The 25,519-nt window shown below is 36.7% G+C and overlaps 1 protein-coding gene and 1 pseudogene across 3 annotated transcripts in view; one reads left to right on the forward strand and one right to left on the reverse strand.

Moving 5' to 3' along the window:
• PUS7L (pseudouridine synthase 7 like) overlaps positions 1–25,519 on the reverse strand; it is a 133,197-nt gene that overhangs the window by 23,961 nt on the left and 83,717 nt on the right. Inside the window, exons 11-12 of one of the 2 annotated variants that reach the window (XM_030822671.1) lie at positions 17,368–17,545; positions 15,022–15,081 (exon numbers count right to left, since the gene is read on the reverse strand). In XM_030822671.1, the coding sequence (XP_030678531.1) occupies positions 17,522–17,545 (24 nt within the window). In that variant the 3' untranslated portion in view covers positions 15,022–15,081; positions 17,368–17,521. Of the gene's footprint in view, positions 1–13,660; positions 15,082–17,367; positions 17,546–25,519 lie in introns of those variants that run through there. The other variant, XM_030822670.1, reaches the window with a different exon arrangement.
• Positions 7,317–8,829, forward strand: LOC100596550 (annotated as a pseudogene). Its single transcript, XR_004032319.1, has one exon. The product of XR_004032319.1 is annotated as a putative elongation factor 1-alpha-like 3 (transcript).

Genomic DNA, 25,519 nt, shown 5'->3' on the forward strand with positions numbered 1-25,519 from the left:
TTGTAATGTTTAAAATAGACTTGTAATTGTCCATACTTTTGAATTTATTTTTAATCAGAGTTATAGGAAAAACTTTTAATTAAGCGACTGAAATATAATTTTCTGAAATAGCTCAAGTATGTTCTTGGATCCTGGAGGTTTGCATGGCCTTGATCATGGCATCTTCTTTAGGCACTGTCTGGAAATACTTTCTCTGAAGGGAATTGAACCCAACTGTCTACTAATTGTGTTTTAATTAATTTATTTATTTTTGGAATCAGTTTTCCACATTTTAAAAAATTCATAGCTCCCACAAACACATAAATAACTTCAGGTAATGTGAAATTTTGGTTGTAATACACATGTTAAAATGCAAAATAGTCTTACCTTTAAGATTTTTATTTTATCAATTTAATATTAACTTTTAATGCGAATTGTGCACTTTTTAATGAAAATAGTTTTATTAAAATATGAGCAGATATGATCTTATACTTTGGTTTTAGAGCAGTAAATCCATGGTTTTATTAAAATATGGTGAGTACATTGAACTCACTTGCACTATTTGCATACTTGTAATATTTGTGGACTAGTAATTTCAAAAGAAATCAAATAGTTGGTTATGCAACTTAAAAGATAGATAATAACAAAGCAATAACAAAATGAAATCCACAATGGAGTTGTTTACCAAGTGACTTTACTTATATTGGATACACCATCCCTCAAAAGAGAAAAGAACTAATGTGCCAAGTAGAAAACATGCATTTCACTACATAGTAGCTCTCTCAACATGGGCAACTCACCTAAATTCTAAACTTCAGCTTCTTCAAATAGAGGTGATAATTCACAATGTGATTGTAAGAATAATTAAGGTAACATAAGTAAAATGCTTATAGCACATATGAAGTTCCTCACACACAGGTAGGATTCAAAAAATCATAATGATCATTAATATTTGCCATCAACGTATCTGCATTTCTGTTTCTATCACTAGCTATGAGTCCTGGGCAAGTCATCAAGATCCTCTGACTTACATTTTCCTTGTGAGTAATATAGGGCATTAATAGGACTTGAATGGTCTTCTGTGCAGGTTGTTTTGAGGATTAAATGAGATAGTATATGTGAAGGCGAAATGTCCATCATTACAGTCCTAACTTTTCAGATGAGGAAACTAAAGTCTAATAGCTGAAAGCAAACTATTCAAGGCCAGGTTACTAGCAAGTAGCTGAGCCAGGGTTTAAAAACCAAACCTTCAATTGCTGAACCCACGACTCATTTCATCTTATCACACAGCTGCCTCTAGTAAAGTTTTTAAGAACTTCCTTTGCATAGTCCAGGATTAGTCCCAGGGCATGGGATAGGATTAAGTTTTTAAAAGAAGCATAAGAACCTCAGCTGCTAGGGTGAAAGGTCATGGGAGTGGAGAACTATAACACCAACCATACTATTTTTAATAATAGGCCTCCCTGACTACTGAATTCAGTAGCATTGCTGAAGTCAATCTTTGACTTTTCCTTCATCACCCACAGCTACTTTTCCAAGTCTCACTCTTTCTTCCCTTTAAATTTTTCCATTATCCACAATGTTTTCCCCATTTTCACTACTAACACTCCAGCACAGCCTTTATTGCTCTACGCCTGGTACAGCAAATAACCTTAGGCTGTTATCTCCTCCCTCTACCAATTACCCTCAACAATACTGCTAGATGGCTCTCCCAGAGATACCACTTTTCAGATTTACGATGCCTGGGATTATCCATTGGTGTGCTGGACCTGGCTCTCACCAGCTGGAGAAAGTGGATTGTGCACATGTCTTCTCAAACACTGCCTTCAGCAAAGTCATGTTGATAACTTTAAATAGTCCATTGTGGGTGCATTTATACCATAGACATCAGCAAACACTATGAATCAGGGCATATTTTCCCCCAGGGGGCTTATTGTTAAACATTTAGCAGCACCGATTACATCTGACATAGTCATTACTTACAGGTAGTATACACAGCGTCTGACACACAGTAGTACTCAACATACATTTGCTCAATAAATTACAGATGTTTGCCCCCTCATAAATCTGTATGTCTTGTCTGCACAATTCATAGTCCAACTCTACTGCCTACCTTTCTAGACCTGCCTCATTTGGTCCTCCACTAGGAAGTCAATGTTTTTATTCTAAGACTGAGTTCTGGGCTGGGCACCATGGTTCACACCTGTAATTCCAGCATTTTGGGAGGCCGAGGTAGGTGGATCACTTGAGGCCAGGAGTTCAAGACCACCCTGGCCAACATGATGAGACCCTGTCTCTCAGGTGCGGTAGCACATGCCTGTAATCCAGCTACTCGAGAGTCTGAGGCACAAGAATCGCTTGAACCCAGGAGGCAGAGGTTGCAAAGAATCCCTATTTAAAGAAGCTGAAATTTAGAATTTAGGTAAGTTGCCCATGTTCAGAGAGCTACTATGTAGTGAAATGCATGTTTTCTACTTGGCACATTAGTTCTTTTCTCTTTTGAGGGATGGTGTATCCAATATAAGTAAAATCACTTGGTAAACTTAACTCCATTGTGGATTCCATTTTGTTATTGCTTTGTTATTATCTATCTTTTACGTTGCATAACCAACTGATTTATTTTAAAATTAATAATCCACAAATATTACAAGTATGCAAATAGTGCAAGTGAGTTCAATATACTCATCATATTTTAATAAAAACCATGGCTTTGCTGCTCTAAAACCAAAGTATAAGATCATATCTGTTCATAACATATTTTCATAAAACTATTTTCATTAAAAAGTGCACAATTAGCATTAAACCATATTGATGGCACCACTGCACTCCAGCCTGGGTGACAGAGCGAGACTCTTATTAAAAAAATTAAAAATAAGACTGAATTCCACTTAAGCTGCTGAGGCCACCACTGGTGCTGGCATGGTCTATGACTAATCCCTCCTCTAGGCCTCAGGTCCTTCTCTTTCTCCCACCTGGAAAGCTCTCTCCTTCTACTTGTACAAATCCTGCTAGTTCTTTACAGTCCAGATCAGATTTCACATCTTCCCTGAAAATTCCATCATTCTAAGACCTTCTCATCTCTATGTAGATAGTCCATTTATTTAGCATTTCATTACTTTGTATTGTTTCATTCCCATTAGTTTTATTTCTATAGCTATATCACAAACTCCTTAAAAGCATCGTCCACTTTTTTTTTTTCTTATTTGTATTTCCACAAGTCAGGTACTATACATTAAGACTGAAGAAGTACATCTGGCCCAGTTGTTCCCAAACACTTTTTCATGGTCTGATCCAAAACATTCTTCTCAGATAAATTCTAGACTGTTCTTTTTGAGGCACTTAATGCCCACACACCTCCAACCCTCAAGCTCACAGTGCTCAGTATAAGCGGAACCTTTGAGCTTCCTAACCATAAGCTGCTCTAGCAAGTCATCCAAACTGCAGCCAAAGGTATGGCACAATCATTTCTTGGACTTCCAGTTTAGTTTTCCCAGAATATTCCAAATGAAATAAAATAGGTTTTATTTTCTATTTTTTGCCAACACTTCTATGTATTGCAAATAGTATTTTCTATGTTAAACTGAAAAAATAATATAGTATAGGAAACTGTTGGAAGAATAAGCTCTACTTTGTGGTATATAATCAAATATAGATTTCCAAATTGAAAATTGTTCAAAGAAATAATTATTTATGGAAATGGTATAAAATAAGCCTTTATATTATAAATGTATGCAATTTGAATAATATTTTTGCTCTGTGAATACATATGTGCATATGTATGCATGAATGTCTTATCTCGATAAGGACATCTGTATTCTGCAATTGAGTCCCTCTACCTTTTTTGCTGGTAAAAATGACTCGTTTTATTAAGTAATGGTGATAGTTGAATACAGTTCATTAATAGCTTTATTTGCAAAACTAAAAAGTTGGCAATTCGATGATTTTTATTCTACTCCATCCTCATCAAAACCTTAAATATGTATATATGTATATATACATATTTATGTATCCATTTATGTGTATGCATACATATATGTATATTTGCCTTAGTTCGTTTGGCTGCTATAACAAAATTACCATAGACTAATTTATAAAAATAGAAATTCATTGCTTATAGTTCTAGAGGCTGGGAAGTCCAATATCAAGGCACTAGCAGATTCAGTGTTTGGTGAGGGCTTGCTCTGTACTTCAAAGATGGCACCTATTATTGCATCCTCACATGGCAGCAGCAGAGAATGCTATGATCTCACATGGCAGGAGAGGCCAGGAAACTGCTTTTAAATTTCTTTTATAAGGGCACTAATTCCATTCGTGAATGTGGAGACCTCATTACTTAATTACTTCCAAACAGGCCCCACCTCTAAGTACCACCACAATGGGAATTAGGTTTCAACGTAAATTTTGGAAGAATTAGACCAAAGCAATATGTATAGGTATATATGTATGTGCAGTAAAGGGTTAACTTGGACTTGGGCTATTCAAATCCTGTGCATTCCAACCGTCTTCAAGGCTGGCCTTGACTAGCTCCTAAGAGATAACCCATAAGGTCTTGGAATATCCTACCTAATAAACATGTCACTTTATACCTGAGCTTTGGGCCATGTCAGAAGTGTTTCTGCTAACAATGTGATGTATGCCCAGGTGAATGCCTGTTTTTGTTCACCTGGGACCTAGGGCCATTCTCTATCAGTTTGACCTCTGGGAGGGACTGGAGACACAGTAGCTAAGGTCAGTCATGACAGCACCTCATGCCTACATGACTGACCCCCAAAACTGATCCCAAAAACGCTGGAGTGAGTTTTCCTGGTTGTCCACACATGCTGTCACACCTTGTTACTGAGAAAATTAAGCACTGTCTGCTGTTTCTACAACTTCATTTGAAGAAGATACCTGAAACCATGTGCTTACCTCTAGATTTCTGTGTGTTTTTCCTTTGCTGATTTTAATCTGTATCTTTTCTGCTGTAATAATCTGCAACCATGGGTATAACAGCTTTCTGAGTTCTGTGAAACCTTCCAGTGAAGCATCAAATCTAAGGATGGTCTTGGGGACCCCCAGTACAACCTATATGGGTATATGTGATTCACTGGTTGTGAAACTCAAAACCTTGATAACCTCTGACCTCAGTTCATCCTCCTTCATTTCCACCTCCAGCATATCCCAACTCTACCCTGCCTCACCCACATCCCTATCTCCTGCCTCCTTTTCTCCATTTATAAATGAAGGAACATAGGCCCAGGGAGGTTAAGTAATTTTCAATATAATATTTAACATTCTGTAATATAATTATTTAGTCATCACAAAAATCCCAGAGGTAGGAACTACAATCTTTATTTATAAGTGAGAACTCTGAAGGCTTGAGTAAGATACTTGTCAGAGGTCATCAGCTAGTTAAGGTATGGAGTTGGGATTTAAGTCCAGATATTCTGACTCTAGACCCCAGCTCCTAACCTCTGTGTTCTAGTGTCTCAATGAATTAAGGAATGAATGAATTAATCACTGCTATTAACCCTATCAAACCTTCTGTTCACTTTCTTGGGATTACTAGCACACATTGTCTACAACGAAGCAGCCATTCATCATTAATGACTTAGACCAAAGAATATTGACTTACATAGCAGAGCCAATGCACTTAGCCATATAGGTATGTTGTGCCATTTGCCATGTGTGCTCTATGAGTGACACCTCCTAGAGGTATTCAATGCAGTGGCCTAACACTAAGCCTAATTGCTGAACAATTAGGCAATCTGAGAAGTAAAAAGCTTAATTCAGGGGGCATACAAGGTTTATAATTGGGACTATTCATCAACCTGCAAAAAAGATTCCCTTTGAAGTACAATGATTAAATGCTTATGTTTGTAGTTTGCTAAGAAATTCAGTATACAAGGATAGATCAGATACTGTTTCTGCACTTATATTTCTTAATATTTAATTGGGGAGAGAAGCCAGTGGTTCACTCACAAATTATAATTTGAAGAACTCACCATAAAGACTGAAATTCACCAGGCCATCATTTTTTTTCTTATAACAATGCAGTCAACTTATCACCACTTAATGAGAGGCAGTTAAGAACACAGATTGGAGAGCTTGAATCCCAGCTTCATTGCCAGAAGTTTTGTGAATTTGGCCATGTTATTCAACCTCTCAATGCCTACATTTCTTCGTATGTAAAATGTGAATGATAACAATAGTATCTACTCTGGGTATTAGGAGCTCAAAATGAACTAATATTTCCAAATGTTTAGCACAAGGTCTAGCACATGGTAAATGCTGCATAAGTATATATTAAGTAAGTATTGTGCTTAGAGAGAACTTCAAATCTTTTTTTTCATTCTCACTGATTTATCATTTCTAACATGTCTTATACATTTAGAAGACTTCAGTTAGTTTATGTAGTTTGGTCACATTTAAGGATAAGATGAAAGAAAAATAGAGGGGGGGAAATAATCCATATTAATATCATTGCTTTTCCTTGCCATCAGTAGATTGAAAATCTACTCAGGATGCACAGTTTCTGGTTCTGGGAAAACTGTTAAACACACTGGAATTATTTCGTATCACAGAAACAAACACAAACATTTTATGAACTCTTAACCAACAGGTGAGGAAATTAAAGCCAAGTTTAAAGTCTCCATGAAAAAGGCTCGAATTACAATACAAATTTGCCCTCAACTAACATAAATGACTTCAGAAAAAAAACTGGAAATTTCAGGCGCTCCCAAACAAAACAAATTCAAAGTTCTGTTTACCTCATAATTGTCTTTTGCAGTCCAAGCAGACCGACAGAATGAATCAAACTTCTAAGATGTGGTGACATTTAGTTATCCTACTTAGATAGGTACAAATATTTTTAGAAATTTGCCTAGAGTCCAACAGGAAAAAGTATTGGAACAAAAGAAAGATTTCTATATTTGCTGCATTGTCCTTATACTAACTCAATAACGAAAATAAGAATCAAGGAATACAACAATTATGTACCCACCTCTGAAGTGTTTAAAGGAGTAATTGACCTTTCACAGGCTGAGGTAGTTACATACATTTTATTCCATAATTATTTACTTTGGAAATAACAGAGTAGCTATTTAACTTCCTTTTTCTTTCCTTTTACCCCATTGATGTGAGGCAGACCTTTTCTGTAAAAGGAAACAGGATCTTAATAAATCATTGGCAACAATCAAACTTAATCATAATCACCTCTCACCTATAAGAGGGATCAAAAGTTAAATCTGCATATTTTATTTCCATCATGACTTTCTCTCTATTTTGAAATTATCTTGTTCAAATGTATCCAAATAACAACCTTCACTAATTTTGCTTGAAGATACTAGAAAATGCTGTGGCAAACTGTCCAAAATAACTTCCTAGAAATTCTGAGCAAATTGGACTGCTTTAATTTTACAATACCTATTAAAAATACAAGAACAAGAAAAAGCGATTAAAATTACCTTCCTTCAAGTATGCCTGGGTCTTGGATAAACTGAAAGATGAGCTTGAATATTGTATCACCATTGATATCTCCCTGTGGAAATCTGAGACCAGCAAGACTACACGACTGTCATTGATGCCCCAGGACACAGAGACGTCATCAAAAACATGATTACAGGGACATCTCAGGCTGACTGTGCTGTCCTGATTGTTGCTGCTGGTGTTGGTGAATTTGAGGCTGGTATCTCCAAGAATGGGCAAACCTGAGAGCATGCCCTTCTGGCTTGTATACTGGGTGTGAAACAACTAATTGTTGGTGTTAACAAAATGGATTCCACTGAGCCATCCTACAGCCAGAAGAGATATGAAGAAATCATTAAGGAAGTCAGCACTTACATTAAGAACATTGGCCAGAACCTGACACAGTAGCATTTGTGCCAATTTCTGGTGAGAATGGTGACAACATGATGGAGCCAAGTGCTAACATGCCTCGGTTCAAGGGATGGAAAATCACCCATGAGGATGGCAATGCCTGTGGAGCCATGCTGCTTGAGGCTCTGGACTGCATCCTACCACCAACTCATCCGACTGACAAGCCCTTGCGCCTGCCTCTCCAGGATGTCTACAAAATTGATGGTATTGGTACTGTTCCTGTTGGCCGAGTGGAGACTGGTGTTCTCAAAAACGGTATGGCAGTCACCTTTGCTCCGGTCAATGCCATAATTGAAGTAAAGCCTGTTGAAATGCACCATGAAGTTTTGAGTGAAGCTCTTCCTGGGGACAATGTGGACTTCAATGTCAAGAATGTGTCTGCCAAGGAGGTTCGTCATGGCAACGTTGCTGGTGACAGCAAAAACGACCCAACAATGGAAGCAGCTGGCTTCACTGCTCAGGTGATTATCCTGAACCATCCAGATCAAATCAGTGCTGGCTATGCTCCTGTACTGGATTGCCACATGGCTCACATTGCATGCAAGTTTGCTGAGCTGAAGGAAAAGACTGGTAGCACTTCTGGTAAAAAGTTGGAAGATGGCCCTACTTTCTTGAAGTCTGGTGATGCTGCCATCATTGATATGGTTCCTGGCAAGCCCATGTGTGTTGAGAGCTTCTCAGTCTACCCATCTCTGGGTCGCTTTGCTGTTTGTGATATGAGACAGACAGTTGCTGTGGGTGTCATCAAAGCAATGGATAAGAAGGCTGCTGGAGCTGGCAAGGCCACCAAGTCTGCCCAGAAAGCTCAGAAGGCTAAATGAATATTATCCATAATACCTGTCACCCAAGTCTTAATCAGTGGTGGAAAACAGTCTCAGAACTGTTTGTTTCAATTGGCCGTTTAAGTTTAATAGTAAATGACTGGTTAATGATAACAACGCGTCATAAAATCTTCAGAAGGAAAGGAGAATGTTTTGTGGACCACTTTGGTTTTTGTTGTTGTTTTCTTTTTTCTTTTTCTTTCTTTTTTTTTTTTTTAATGTGTGTGGCCATTTTAAGTCATTGATTTTTAAAATCAGTACTTTTTAATGGAAACAACTTGACCAAAAATCTGTCACAGAATTACAGAATTTTGAGACCCATTAAAATGAAGTTTACTAAGAAATATATATATATAATATATGTATATTTTTTAAAGAAATAATAGTAATCTCACCTAAGCTCTCCCCCAGAATAGGAAATAGGAAACTCTTCCTACCTGGGTGAAATTTGATGAGAAAGAATGATGTGAGCAGATTTTTAAAGTAGTTTGGGGAGTACACACCATAAACTTTAGAAACAAATAGAATTTTATAACTGTTCAGATTTTCAACTCTAATTAAAGCTCAAAAAAGTTGCTTCTTGGTGTAACTAAATTTTTACCAATAGAATGAAGAAATTCATGTATACGGTATTTGTTGTATACCTTTCTTCTCCCTTCTTTTTAACTTCTCCCAACAGTGGCTGTCCCTCGTGTATTAACATGCGCAATTGCCTTCCTTCCTCAAAACTTTCCCTTAGCCCTGTCATTTCCTCTGCCATCTACTCCCTACCTTAGCCATCCAGACTTGAAAGATTAACTAGATTTTTGTCTCTAATTTTTCACTTTCCGTTTTTTCTTTTAGCTTCAGCAATCTGATTTTGGTAATTCTACTCAAAATGCTTTCAGAAAAGTCACAAATGAACCCCAAATTGCCAAATGCAACGTGAGCTTTTTAGTCTTTGTTTTGCTGGATCTTTCTGCCGCACTTAACACTGTTAATGAGGAACTGCTTCTTGAAACTTTTCTCCATTGACAACTCCATTATATTTCTGCCTCTTTGGGTCCTTCTTCCTTTGATTACTTTATATCTTTCCTTCAGGGGCCCAAGAGGTGTGAAGACTATATGAGTACAGTTTCAAAAAGTAAACAGCCTTTCAGAAAAAATTAAGGAATGCAAATTTACTGGTTATATATATGAAGTAGAATTGCAAGAATATATTTCTAAATAGGTGTTCTATTCAACTTTTTAACATATGCAATATTTTTATTTAGCAAATTAATGTATGTATTTATAATTGCTCTGCTAAAGCTTTGAAGAAACATTTTATTAAGTTGATTAAATATTGCCTCTCATTTTCTGTGAATTTATTATGAAAAATGTAAAGTCTGGAAATAATATTTAATGCTATCTGAAATTCTGATTTAATTAATTTGCATCTAAGTTAATTAGAATTGCAACCAACTCTATGTTTCACTGATTAAAACATTTTAAATGCATCATGATAAGTTGTATTACTATCTTTAAAATAAGTAACCATATTTAGAAGAAAAAATAGCAACACATTTAAACTTCTATCTTGCTCATCTTTGGAAACTTTAGGGATGACCCTTTCTTGCTTTCAAGACAAATCAGAATTTTCAGCATTCAGAATATAAGTGACAAGGTTGATAAGACAAGACATATATTACTTTCTACAAAACCTTTAAAAGCCAAACCAGTTATTCACCAGCACAGCTCCATACACAACAGAGAGACTGAGACAGTCTTCCTAGAAGTACTTCACAATTGGCCCTTTCTACAAGTGAAATAAGAACATAATTGTAATCTCTACCTAATAGCCTGAAGCCTTTCCCTAGTAGTCAGTTTAAACTGAATTAAACTACACATGAATATACAAGTCAACAATTGAAGGGAGATCGCAAAATATGGGCCAAGAGAGTCTGGACTGAGATGCTAGAAAATTATGGCTTTTCTAAGTACCAGAAAGTATTTATATTAACTTGCCCTTTTGCAAGAGAAAAAAAAAGTAGTTGAGAAGTAGTTTAATCAAACACTTTTTTGAATCAGAAAAGCAAGTGCTATTCACCTCACTGTAACTGAGGATACAGTTTAAAGTCTAAATGTGTCCTCAAAATAAGGAACACATGCAAATAATCATCTGTGAACTTAATGTATATGATTCTGATAAATTCTCTGAAAGCAGTATTTCAAGCTGGGCAAATTTACAAAATGGTAAAATATATGTTGAATTCACCCAAACAAATAATTTCAGCTATTTGTCTACAAATTACAATCTCACATTGGTGGTTGCTCACTCATCTAATAAATTATAGTCTTCTGATTAATGATCTAGTCCACAACATCAGAGAAAACCATAGACCAAAATTTAGGATGTTTATTTTCAATTTTTAAATCTTTCTTAAAACAGTTTTAAAATATTGTCTAACAAAAAAAATTCCTTATTCTTTAGTTTGACTTTAATTCTCATAGATTCTTTCAGTGAGTAAATATAAATCATTAAAAAATGGAAATTTTCTAAGTAGGAAAAAAATCAATGAGAAGGAACTTGTGTAGTAGATTATTCTACTTGGAAAGGTATAGCTAAGTTTTTTAATACATTTTCATGTTTTAAAGAACATGAAATTTTTAAGTTGAAACAGAATCTGCAACTCCTTCATTGTATTTCAGTTTTGGGCAAAATTTCTTCACCAAACATGAGGCTATTCTCACAAAGAATTCTCTTTTCCTACATAAAATGCCCAGCTGCCCTTTGGGTCACTGTGGGAAAAGCAAATATGTGCATCGGCATGTAACCCAATCCTAAGAAGGAACTCATTAATTTCATTTTAGATGAGTCTTCATAAGGTGGAGCATGTCTTCATAAAGTGAAGCATATTGTAAAAATGCAGAAGGGTCTTCATACTCATGGTATAAAGACTGAATAAAGGATACCATAATGGTGCCTAACATATTTGATATAAATTCAAGCATTTACAAGAGCTGTTTAGATGTCTGTTTCCCATTAATGACAGAACAAAGCAGCTACTGCCTATGTCCCCCACCCACCTCAGTTTGCGCCTGTCAATCTTAACTGCAGCAGATTTTTCCCTTGGCTGACATGAACAGAAGTGCTCTGCCATATCATACAACCCTAGCTTTTGGGAATGACTTTTTGAAAATCTAGCAGAACCAGAAAAAGATGAATAAGGCAAGAACAAAAATTGAATTAGAGTATGATTTTTGCTAACCCTAGCCTTGATTTACTTCCATCCTAGGTTTCTTGTCTGGCCCTTACCACAGCAGAGAGTTGTCTAAATTTGTCTAGGGTTGCCTTTTATACCCTGTCAACTCTCACACTCTCCTCTTGATCAAACTCTTCGGTCATAGCACCACAACTGCCTTCAAGGCAAATCCCTGTTTCCTATTAAAATCTACTTTCTCAGTTCTCAACCTCCAACACCTCTGCTTCTTCCAAAATGTCTGAATTGAAGTTAACAACTGTAATGAATTAATCCATTCTAATGGAGACGGGTGGAGAACCCTAAAACCACTCCCTATTGCCCAAGAAAACTAATACATTTTAGCAGTAACCTGAAATAGTGAAAGATAATATTTCTGGCCTCAAAAAGAAGACATTTAGAGATTAGATGAAACCTGAATATCCTTCCCTCCTTTTTTCCGCTTGTGATATAACTTACATCTTTTTTGTTGACTCCTCAGATAGGCATGCTGCCATAAAAAAAGTCAGGTATCAGAGTTTGCGACCCTCTCTGCAGCTTACTAGGTGTATTTCCTAGGACAAGTCATTTAATCTTCCTAAGTTTTATGCCCACAAATTGTAAATAGAGTTCATAAAAATATCTAACTCATAGAGTCATTGCATGAATCACACTGACTTTTCATGAATATGAACAGCAACAAAAAATTAAAAATTCTCCATTTTTTAGTTAGTCTTACCACAAATCCCACCAATTCTATTATCTGACCTTAACTTAATAGTCATGATGATACTTTTTTCTAGTTTTAATCAGTGAGCAGATTCTTTACTGCCACATTTTAAAATTTATCACAGCTTTAACTATATACAGTTGATAACTTTTTCCTAAGGAACCACATGTTATACTTTCTTTATAATAAATTACCAAGCAAGAATAACTAAAAGCAAGACCCTGGCATGTGGCCAAGCTGTCATCATCAAAGCTGGGTTTGGCTTGTGCGAAGAGAAGACTGTTGAATTTCAGATGGTCCAAGAGCAGAAATATATTTTTCATATGCCAAGCAGGCAGCAAAGAAATAAACATGTAGTAGTGATATAACCAACCTTTTGGCATAGCTGTGGGAAACAAGGAAGAAGTGAAATAAATCCACCAATTCCCAGAAATGCCATCATGGAAAAAAAGGAGGTTAACATTAAAGAAAGGGTCAGAAAGTTAAAGTATAATAATAATAAAATAAAATAAAATAAAAACAGGATCACTAGGAGTGACAAAATTTCCAAGTAGTCACAGTGGTCCATGGTTAATGTTGACTTGAGCTACTATGAAAAGACTGATGGTGGCAAGTTGACCTAAACGGCAAGATTTAATGACAAAGCATAATCACACATTTTATTTTAAAGCCTCCAAGAATATTTTTACCTGAATGATAACTTATTTGGCAACAAAAAAGTAAAATGGCTGAGTACCTCAAAATCACATGGTCTAGAAAAACCTAAAACAGATTTCTTACAACCATTGTTCTTGTTGCTAAAAAAGACAATTTTATCTCTTTGAAATGGCTCACTTCTTTGGAACACAATCTTCACATTAATTTAAACATTGCAATCATGCTGTATGTTGGTTTATATCTTTTTAAAAAGTCTATTGTTAGAAAAATATTATTTCATTCAAATGTAAATATAGATTAAAATTTATTTCTGAAACAAAGTCTCCTTCATCCTTCCTTATTTTCATGATAAAATTACTCACCTTGAAGGGTCATGAACTCTTTTTTTAAAAAAAATGTATAAACAATAGAAATGTATTGCTTATAGTTCCTGGAGGCTGGGAAGTCTAAGATCAAAGTTCCAGAAGATTCAGTGTATGGTGAGGGGCTGTTCCTCACAGATAATGCCGTCTATGGGTTCTCATACGGCAGAAGGGGCAAACAAGCTCCTTCAGACCTTCGTTACAATAGTACTAATTCATGAGAGTGGAGCCCTCATGCCCTATCACCTCCTAAAGGCCCCACCTCTTAATATCGTTACCCTGGAGGTTAGTTTCAACATGTGAATCTGGGAGACACAAACATTCAGATCATAGCAGGCCTCATCATCTATGATTAGTTCTTATTTTATTATTTTTAATTAGCAAACAACAATCATATATATTTATGGGATGCAATATGATATTTCAACACATGTATACGTTGTAGAATGATCAACCAGGCCAGTCAGCATATCCATCACCTCAAATATTCATCATTTCTTTGAAGTGAAAACACTTAAAATCTTCTCATTTACATGAACACTTTTTATAAAATCACTCATAATGACTCATGTCATTGTCTCTGACATATTATCTTTCTGAAAACATGCTGCAAATAGAGTAATACACTGGCAACATTGCTTTGACTATGAGGGATCATTTAAACTATTTTTAAAAGAATATAAAGTATGGGTTTGTATTAATTAAAAATGTATATGTGGGGGGAGTTCTTATAGACTTTGTATAAATATGAACTTGTTTAAATAATGTAAATGGTATTTTTATGATATAATTTATTCAATACTTTAATATTAAAAATTATTGGTTTCATTTTCTTTTTATTTTAGACTTCAGGTGGAACTTTCTTTCAGCTAAGGTCCAAGGATCTCTTCAGCATTTATTTCTTCTCTTTGAGCTGTGAATAGTGTTATACTTATCACAGAAAATAGTCATGTTCCTTCACTGCAAAATTTCAGATTAATGGTCCAGGATTCCACTAAAAAACTAATCATTTATTTAAAATAGTGATTTTCTCCCAATAAGTAAAAAGTGCCTTTCTTCAAATCTTGAAAATGAATTTAAAGATGTTTTAGGAAAAGAATGGAGCTGACCCAGGGGATAAGAAAAAGTAGAACATCTGTGAGAATGACAGTTGACAGTTTTTTTAAAAAAAGAACAGGATTAAGAATGAAGACAATCAATAATTATATCAATAGAATTAATATGTATTATTTAAGAATTCTCAGAATTTTAGAACAATACAAATGTGGCCAAATAAAAAGTTTGTTATTAGACATTTGTTCTTTTATAAGGTAAAGATTAAAATAGATATCTAAGGTTAAAAAAAGAAAAATTGCAGATTACAGGTATAGTATGCATTGTTAAAGAAAATATAGCATATTTGAGATATGTCTTACCTTTATGATATTGATGTAAAACACAATTACCGCTAGTCCCCAACAAAGACCATAGTTTCACTGTAAAGAAAATGCAGCAGGATTGGTCAGATGCAGGAATTTCAAAGCCAATTTTTAAGTCTAAGACATTTTAACAGTAGTTGTTATTTCACAGTGATGACAGCATAAGTAACTTGTTTCTCTTCTTATTTTTACAAGTGTTCTCTAAAGCTTTTATATGTTTTTTCATAATGTGTATGTGTGTGTATATGTATGTGTGTGTTATGTATCTATGCATGTATGTATAAGTCTAAAAGTATAGATTTGCCTGTTCATATATGATTAACTTTTTAAGAAATCAGGAGGCTGAGGTGGGCGGATCACGAGGTCAGGAGATCAAGACCATCCTGGCTAACACGGTGAAACCCCGTTTCTACTAAAAACACAAAAAATTAGCCGGGCGTGGTGGCGGGCGCCTGTAGTCCCAGCTACTCAGGAGGCTGAGGCAGGAGAATGGTGCAAACCCGGGAGGCAGAGCTTGCAGTGAGCCGAGATCACGCCACTGCAGTCCAGCCTGGGCGACAGAGCGAGACTCCGTCTCAAAAAAAAAAAAAAAAAAAAAAAAGAAATCAGTTTTCTCTCTAAACTTTTTGAAATCTAAATTTGAGGGCTCACATAGCATTTTTCTGCAGTTATCAGCTATGCTAGTTTTAAATTTGGAAATGAAAGTACTGTGAAATGTCAGAGATTTTATTCTACTTAGAAGCCAGCAAATTAGCCAGCCATAGTTTACTGGATGCTTGTGGAAGACATGAGTCTCCTGAATCAGAGACACAGGATAGTTCATTAGTCACAGCAATAGCAGCAAACTATTTATTAGTCACAGCAATACAGCAAATTTGTGCTCTATCCCTGAGCCCCAATTCCTGTAAGGTGACAAAGAGAGACCCAGTGAATCGTGCACGTGTAGGAGGTTGCATTATGGGAGTGGAATTCAGAGTTTAGGGAACTCGAATATGTTCATAGCAGGCACTAAACCTGCCCAATCTTGCACCAAAAAGAAACATATTCATTATATTGGACAGTACAGAAATCTGCTGTATATAGAGATAGATAGATAGATAGATAGATAGATAGATAGATGATAGATAGAAAGATGAGATAGATACACATCTGTATGTATCTATCTCTAATATACATATCTGTGTGTATCTATATCTACAGATATCTGTATGTATATGTGTATATGTATATGTGTGCATATATATATTTTTATATATATAAATACTCATAGAAGTATTATAAACTCATACATATTCCTTAGATATTCTCTAGAAAACACAATTAAGAACCAAGGATGGCAAACTATAAACATGGTGGTGATCTCTGGAGAATCTGGAGAGGTCCAAAATTGGGAGCAAGTGGGATTTTAGCTTTATCTCTAAAATCCCAAATTGTAATTTAAATAGACTATATATTCATATGTGTGATAGGCTGAAAGTGCCCCAATCCCCAAAGATACAGGTTCTAATCCTAGAACCTAAAAATGTTACTGATACATCAAAAACTTTGCAGATGTGATTAATTTAGATTACTCTAAATTATCAGACTGGGTCCTAAATGTAATCACAACTGTACTTATAACAGCGAGGTAAAGGGAGACTTGACACAGACACACAAAGGAAAAGGCAATGCAAAGATAGAAAGAAGAGAGAAAAATGTTGGAAGTTGCTGGTTGGAGAGATGCAGTCACAAGCCAAGCAATGGCAAGAGCCATCAGAGTCTGGAAGAGGAAGGCAACAGAATCTTCCCTAGAGCCTCTGGAGGCAGCATAGCCCTGACCACACCTTGATTTCTGCCCAGTGGAACTCATTTCAGACCTAGAGCCTCCAGAACTGAAAATACATTTCTGTAGTTTTAAGTCACCCAATTTGTGGTAACTTGCTACAACAGTCACAAGAAACTAATACAATTTGTGATTTATGAAATCTTTTTAAAAAAAATACATAGAGAAAAGACAAAAGAAAAAAACTCAAAATGTTAACAACTATTAGTTCTAGGTCACAGGATATGGGTCATTATTCATCTCTTCCCTTTCTGAATTTTTCAAATTAAAAAAAAGGAAAATGACAACAACAAACATCAGAACAAGGAGGATGCTAAGGAGATTCACTCTGAGAAACTGTCAGAAAATCAACATTTACACAAACAGTTTTACTTTAAGGCTAAGTTTCTCAGATAAGGTATTAAATATAGAAAATTGATTTAAATATTATGTACTCTCTAAGATGGATTAATGTCTATAAAGCAAATGGCCATTGTTTAAATAAATTTCATTGATACACAATCCCAATGCCTCTGGTATACCTTGAGGAAAATCTGTTCTCTGGAATACTCTTGGCATCTCTTGGTTGTTTCCAAGTACCTTGCAATTAGCATTCCACAGACCATAGCTCGGTTTTGACTTTTATATCAAAGAAGGTCCTTAGTCTCTGTCCATATTAGCAGTCTTCGAATTGGCTTATACTTGTTCCCAGATATACACCTAAGTGGCACAAAACAAGGATATTTTTCAAGTAATAATTTTCGTAAGAACCCTGAAATGTCCCAAGACGCTGACTGAGAAAGTTTCTTTGCTAAAGAGGTAGGTTTTACTTTCCTATATCCCCTTTCATGGTAGTCATTTTCCCCCTTACAAGGAAAGACGTCATTCTCACCCATCCTGAACCTTGCCATGATATATTCCCTTAGGACATACCCTAGTGTTAACTAATAAACATTTGTGCATACAAACTAATTAGAGAAAATAGTTCCATATCCAGCTCATTAAGATCCAGGTTACCAATAAAAGTTTATTTTTATAGTTACCACCCATTTATCAAATGCATAACATATTCATGTTTTTTTATTTGTATTTTCTTGATAATTATAATAATTTAATTCAGACACTTTTTGTACTTAGAACTTTATGGTCACAGGTCATAAAAAGTTCAATCTTAATTTGTATACATATTTTTATGACAAATAAATAGGAAAGAATGCTTATCTTAGCCTAGCCTAAAGTGATGGCCTAAAGCTATCACCTTAGTGAGGGATGTCAACTCAGGGCATCAGGAAAAAGGGAGAAGGAAAAAGATGCAGGGAAGAAGAGCAAGCTAATATTAATACAAAGGAGGGCAAGATTTGTGTCCAATACCAAGGAGGCACAAACTGGGGAAGCGAAATTATTTCAACAATCTTGACTATATCAAAGCAAAAATATATGTGTACTGGCAAAGGGGCTGAATTTTTCCATTACCAAGAGTCACTAGGCCTGAGATTTTAGACATTCACCTCAATTTTCTATCACTTAAAAGACCAAACCCTCTGCTTTATCTGTCTTGTTTGATGTGTTTGCTATTCTAAAAAAAAATTATACGAGAGGAAATATAGATCCAGATTTAGTTTTACTGTTGCAAAACCATTTATCCTTCTACTGTCTTTAAAAGAGCAGAAAAATAAAACTTATGGCGTTATGGATGTTTAATTTAAGGATTTTGGAATACCAACAGTTTCATTAATCCTAATCACTCCATTCAAGTGTATAAACATCTTGAATGATGAGGGGCATTTTCAACAGGAAGACAGATGATTACATTACCTTTAGTTTGGACATTTGATCAAAGAGCTTCCTGTCACCTTTGAACAGGAATTTCTATTTAGATTGCCAGTCAGATAGATGCTCTATCATCTTTTTAATCAAGATAAACAACTCTACCGCCACAGTTACAGTGCAACCAAAAGAAATATAGGAACATACATTTTATAGGTGGCGAAGATGCAGATTATAAAACAGTACAATTAGCTGTTTGCTCTTAGTTAAAATGATCTTCCCTGATTATTTTTAACAAAATTTAAAAATCTCACTAAAATTAATTTCAGGTATATTTTGTCTATAACAATATGGTGCCAAGCTGTAAGTCACAGCCTGTATTAGATTATAAAGCATCTCAAATACTCTGTGTATTTATTGAACAATACACTCCCCACCCTCTTTGGCTTCACTGATTCATTTTTCTGAAGCGCCACATCCAGGAAATTTTATGTTCAAAATCAAATTATGTGAGTTGTGTCTCTACTTCCTGGTTAGATTACAATAATTCTTTTAGCTTTTGCATTCCTAGACCGTGGGAGTAACTACAAGAAAGACCCTTTCTACACTTGGAAGTTGTCTCTAGCTTCACAGAAGCTGGACCCAGATTTGAGGAAGGAGTGTCAGGGGATGGAAAGGGGTAGAATGAAGCTAGTTTTGGTATTTCTCCAAACGTTTTAAAACTGTAGTGTCAAGAAATAAGCCACTGGGCGTGGTGGCTCGTACCTGTAATCCCAGCACTTTGGGAGGCTGAGGCGGGTGGATCACGAGGTCAGGAGTTTGAGACCAGCCTGGCTAACATGGTGAAACCCTGTCTCTACTAAAAGTACAAAAATTAGCTGGGTGTGGTGGTGAGTGCCTGTAATCCCAGCTACTCAGGAGGCTGAGGCAGGAGAAGCTTGAACCCAGGAGGCGGAGGTTGCAGTGAGCTGTGATCACGCCACTGCACTCCAACGTGGGTGACAAGAGACTCTGTCTCAAAAAAAAAAGGAGATAAGCCAAGAGTCTCTGTTTCCCTACCACGTAACCCTTAGCTAATTAGTTCTGTGAAAAATTCTGTGGCCCGATTTTTACTGAAGGATTGTTTAAAAATCCAGACAAGAAGTGTTTTCTTTTTTAGATAAAATGCTTTAAATTGTTATTTAAATAAATATTGTTATTCTCCAAGTAAAATAAATGTTCAGTTAATTCTTATCTTTGAAAGGAACTTAATTATCAAGGACAAAAGCTCCCTCTTTTTGTTGAAAAGCTGAACAATTTTCTATTATGTTTCCTTTTAAGTAGAGTCCTTTCAGTACTGTTCGACCTTCAATTAAAAAAAACAACAACTGTTGTGGGGTGGAACCATCAGCTCTGGGTACATCATTATTTTTCAGAATGATTGGTGATTAACAAATAAATTATATCATCCACTTACATTTATTAAGTTCCCAAATGAACATAAAGTTATGCTGCATGCTGTATGAGGCAAGTTAAATAGACACAGGCCCTGCCTTCTAAGAGGGAATTAATCATATTTATCAGATAACAGCATGATGTAATCCATGCTATCCAATGTAGCATTGAATGAGAGCAGATTTTACTCATAGGAGTATTATAAACTCATACATATTCCTTAGATACTCTCTAGAAAACACAATTAAGAACTGGAAGAATTATTCCTGTCTTTTGCGTAGGTGATCTGATAGTGACCCTAATTATTTGCTTTCTGTCACGAATCATCCGGCCATCATGAAATAATAAATTTTAGGGAAATTTTTATTTATACGGTTAATTAAACTGGTTATAATAGAGTTTCCCAAAGGGTAGTAAACTTATGATTACCTAAAAATAATTTTAGGTGGCAAATGCATGACATTTTTTACTTTAATAGTAATATATTTATTGTAATGCATAGAAGATGACATTAATTTATTACCTTCTTAAATCTGTGATATAACATTTCCTTTTAGATAAATTTACATTTAAAAAGTGATTAGATTTTTAAAAAATATATTAAATGGCATGTAGATATGACAAAAGTCATAAAGGCAAAGGGAAAATAATAAAGTTTAGAAAACATTTGGTTAGAATATGAACTTGGCATGTAAGTAGTAACAGTGCAGCGCCAAAATGAACTAGTTGGCTTTTCACATAAAACTGTCTTGTTTGACGTGGTAATGACATCTTTTTGCATGGAATTACAACAGTTGAAATATTAGATAAGAGACTGAATAAATCAACAAAACCTACCAAAACTGCTTGTTAAATAATTCGAGCTGTATACACTAAAAAACAAAAAACCATTTCAATTAAGTAGTCTAAAAATACAACGGTATAAAAAAAACTTAGGAATAAAATTATTATTATTACTATATATTTTTTTTTTTGAGACGGAATCTCTCTCTGTCACCCAGGCTGGAGTGCAGTGGTGCGATCTCGGCTCACTGCAACCTCCACTTCCCAGGTTTAAGCAATTTTCCTGCCTCAGCCTCCCAAGTAGCTTACAGGTGTGTGCCACCATGCCCAGCTAATTTTTTGTATTTTTAGTACAGACAGGGTTTCACCGTGTTAGCCAGGATGGTCTTGATCTCCTGATCTCATGATCCACCTGCCTCGGCCTCCCAAAGTGTTGGGATCACAGGCTTGAGCCACCGCGCCTGGCCAGGAATAAAATTATTTTCAAGTACAAGACTTGTATACTGAAAACACCATTGAGACAGATTAAAGACCTAAATAGATGGTAGACATTCTTTGTACATGGATTGGAAAACTTAATGTTCAGATGCAATACTGCCCAAATGGATCTACAAATGCAATGCAATCCTTAGTAAAATCTCAACTGGTTCTTTTGAAGAAATGGACAAGCTGATTCTAAAATTTATATAGAAATGCAAGGGACCCAGGTTAGCCAAAACAATCTTGGAAAAGAAAACCAAAACTAGAAAACTCTCACTTCTTCATTTTTAAACTGACTGCAAATCTACTGTAATCAAGACAGTGTGGTACTGGAATAAGGATCGACATAGAGATCAATTGAATAGAAATGAGTCCAGGAAATTAGATTCAAGACAGCTGACTAGATGCAGCTAAGATGTGGCTCCTCCACAGAGAGGAACCAAAATATCAAGTAAACCTTCACACTTCAAATGGATCTTTAGAGAGAAAACACTGAAATGTAATAGAGATGTGATGGAAGACACTGTGATTGAAGAGGAAGGAAGTGGAGTATCCTGCTGGGTGTTGCTAGGTGTCAGAACCAACCCCTAGACCCAGACTGAACCCCAGGAAGGGATGAATGAAGGAAACTCAGGGCACCACATTCCCACTGTGGACCTCTGAGATCCTAGCTACAGGAGTTCCCATGACTCCTGCAGATATTTGGAGTGGCAAGGAGAGCTGTCTGGAGAACAAGCAGAGGCACCGCTTAAACCTGCATGGAGCCCTCAAGACTTCAGCGTGCTGGGCAGCTATAGCAAAACATAACTCTAGGCACCCATCCCCTGAGGCTCTGGGTCATGCCCTAAGTGGCTGCAGCTCCTGCCATCTGTGGAGGCCAGGAGAGATTTGAGGCTGGATGTGCTCATGAGCCCAAGACAGAACCCACTGTCACTGTCACAGGACTGAGATGCATCATATCATGTACCCCTCATGCCTGCTGTTCCCTCTCAAGACTACCTGCTTGTCATTCCCACGGTGGGGCAAGTGGGCACCCACAGCACAGTCTCTACTACCCTGCCTGGAGTGGTTTGTTGGTGGCCTATGAGCAGTTCAACACCTCCATCACAGCCAGTGCATGACCCTGAGTGGCCAGAGGACAATCTGCTGGTCTGGTCCCAGTTCCCCAGGACTTGACCACACTGCCTAGGGGTATGAAGATAAGACTAGTAGCCTGATCTTTAGCAGGAGAGGAGCCCCCACTGTTGGAACACAGAGAAGAGTTTAGTGCAGGTCCATGTCATGACGCAGGAGTTGGGCACCCCTCCTTTCACAAGACCTGGAATGTGTCTGGCCTGATAGCCTTACTTTCTGCCACAGGGAATATTATACTCTGGAATGCCTGGAATGGCTCAGTGATCTGGGCATAGATGACTTGGAAGTAGCCTAACTGGTTGGGCCTGTTGCCAGAGCCAGACACTGAGAGGAGGAAGACCCACCAGATCAGGGTGTGGGAGCTGGGTAGGCCCCATAACTCCCTACTGTGCTGAAAACCCTAGGCCACCCCTCTTCCTCTGAGCTGGCTCTGTGGCACAGGAGAGTTGCTTCTGCGCTTCCCTAGAGGGTTGTCCCAGTGGCCTGAGAGCTGCCCCAGAACTTCACCAAGGTCAGCACCTGTACCTGCCCTAGAGAGCCTGAACCAGCCTGACCCAGCAGTGTCCAGCTTTGCCGCCTCTAGCTGCCTTGGCAACAGAGTATGGGGAGTGACCCCTGAGAGCCATACACCCCACCCATTGCCAGGGACACCCCAGCACTTCCCCTATCAACAAAGGCCAAGTATAAATTCCACTACCAGCTGGGCACAGTGGCTCATGCCTGTAATCCCAGAACTTTGGGAGGTCAAGGTGAGTGGATCACCTGAGGTCAGAAGTTCAAGACCAGCCTGACCAATATGGTGAAACCCCATCTCTACTAAAAATACAAAAATTAGCCAGGCATGGTGGTAGGCGCCTGTAATCCCAGCTACTCTGGAGGCTGAGGCAGGAGAATTGCTTGAACCCAGGAGGCAGAGGTTGCAGCGAGCCAAGATCGCACCACTGCACTCCAGCCTGGGTGACAGAGCAAGACTCTGCCTCAAAAAAAAAAAAAAAAAAAAGCCATTACCATCGCTGTAACTTCATCTTGCCTACAAGCACCATCTATTGGCTGGGAAGTCAAACCATACTGTCCATCACAACTTCTGACATTAGTGTACAACAGCCAGCTGTCACTCACAAGCACCACCTACTGGCATGCTTGGTGAACTGCCCAACCCAATGTAATTCCTGCTGACAGAAGCGCTGGAGAACAAAATATGGCTCTCTCTATCTTTGTTGGAAACAGTGAACCTGATCACACATACAGCACATTGCTACTACAACCTACAAACAACTAGCATTAGAGAAAACCACTACACTATCTATAACCAACTAATTCAAAGAGATTTGGCCGCCTAAAACCACATAGAAGAAAAGCCAGCATATACAACAGTCGCACGCTCAAGGAGAGAAGAAAAAAACTCACCCAAATGAAAGTAAATTCAAAAATAAAAAGTGACAGTTTCTACAGATAAGAAGGAACCAGCACAAGAACTCCAGCACTGTGAAGAAACAAAGTGTTGTGATACCCCCAAAGGACCACACCAGCTCTCTAGCAATGGGTCCTAACCAAAATGAAAACTTTGAAATAACAGATAAATAATTTAAGGTATGGGTTGTAAGCAAGTTCAGTGAGATCTAAGTGAAAGTTGAAAAATAACACAAAAAGGCAGAAAAACAGATCAGGAGTTCTGTTTTACTGAAAAAGAGCAGTTATGTTTTATTGAAAAACAGAACTTCTGGAAATATAAAATACAGTGAAGGAATTTCACAATACAGTTGAAAGTTTTAACAAGACTACACCAAGCAGAAGAAAGAATTTCAGAGTTTGAAGACCTGTCTTTCAAATTAACACAGTTAGACAAAAATAAAGAAAACAGAATTTTTAAGAGTGAACAAAGACTTTGAGAAATATGGGATTATGTAAAGTGATCAAACTTACAACTTTTAGGCATTCCTGAGGGAAAAGAAGAAAAAGAGGTTTGAAAAACATATTTGAGGGAATAATTCAGGAAAATTTCCCTGATCTGACTACAGATGTAGACATCCAGATTTAAGAAATGCAAGGAATATCTTCAAGATAGCCTACATGATGAATATCATAAAGCCATGTAGTCATTAGACTATTCAAGGTCAACATGAAAAAGTAATTCTTAAAGGCAGGTAGACAGAAGCATCAAATCACTTACAAAGGAAATCCCATCAGACTAACAGCAGACTTTTCAGTAGAAACCTTACAAATCAGAAAAGATTGGTGGCCTATCTTTAAGCTCTTAAAAGAAAAAAAAATGCTAGTCAAGAATTTTATATCCTGCCAAGCTAAGATTCATAAATGAAGAAGAAATGAAGTATTTCCCAAATGAGCAAATGCTAAGGGATTTGTCACCACTAGACAGGTTCTACAAGAAATGGTCAAAGGAGTTCTAAACATGGAAATGAAAAGGTGATATTTGCCATAATAAAGGTACACATAAGTAGAAAGTTCACAGATCCCATAAAGTAATTACACAGTTTAGACCAAAGCAACTAGCTAACAAAACTATGACCGGAAGAAAAAAAACCTCACATATCAATATTAACCTTGAGCGTAAATGGCCTATGTACTCCACTTAAAATATAGAGTGGCAAATTTGATTAAAAAAAAAAATGGCCCAACTATCTACTGCCTACAAGGGACCTCCCAAATAACTAAAGACAGACTCAAGGGAGTAGAAAAGGATATATCACACAAATGGAAAAAAAAAAAAAAGCAAGCCGAGCAGCCATTTTTATACTGGATAAAACAGACTTTTAACCAACAACAGGAAAATAAGAGAAAAGGGGTATTATATAATGATAAAGGATTAAATAAAGCAAGAAGATTTAACTATTGTTAATAAATAGCACCCAACACTGGAGCACCCAGATTCGTAAAATAAATACTACTAGACCTAAGAAAAGAGGCTGACAGAAACACAAAAATAGTGAGGACTTCAACACCCTACTAGCAACACAAAACAGGTAATCAAGTCAGAAAGTCAACAAAGAAACTCTGGACTTAAGTTGGACTCTGGACAAAATAGAACTAATAGACATTTGCAGAACATTCTACCTAACAAACACAGAATATACATTT

This window comes from Nomascus leucogenys, chromosome 11, assembly GCF_006542625.1.
Source record: "Nomascus leucogenys isolate Asia chromosome 11, Asia_NLE_v1, whole genome shotgun sequence".
NCBI classification, from domain to species: Eukaryota; Metazoa; Chordata; class Mammalia; order Primates; family Hylobatidae; genus Nomascus; species Nomascus leucogenys.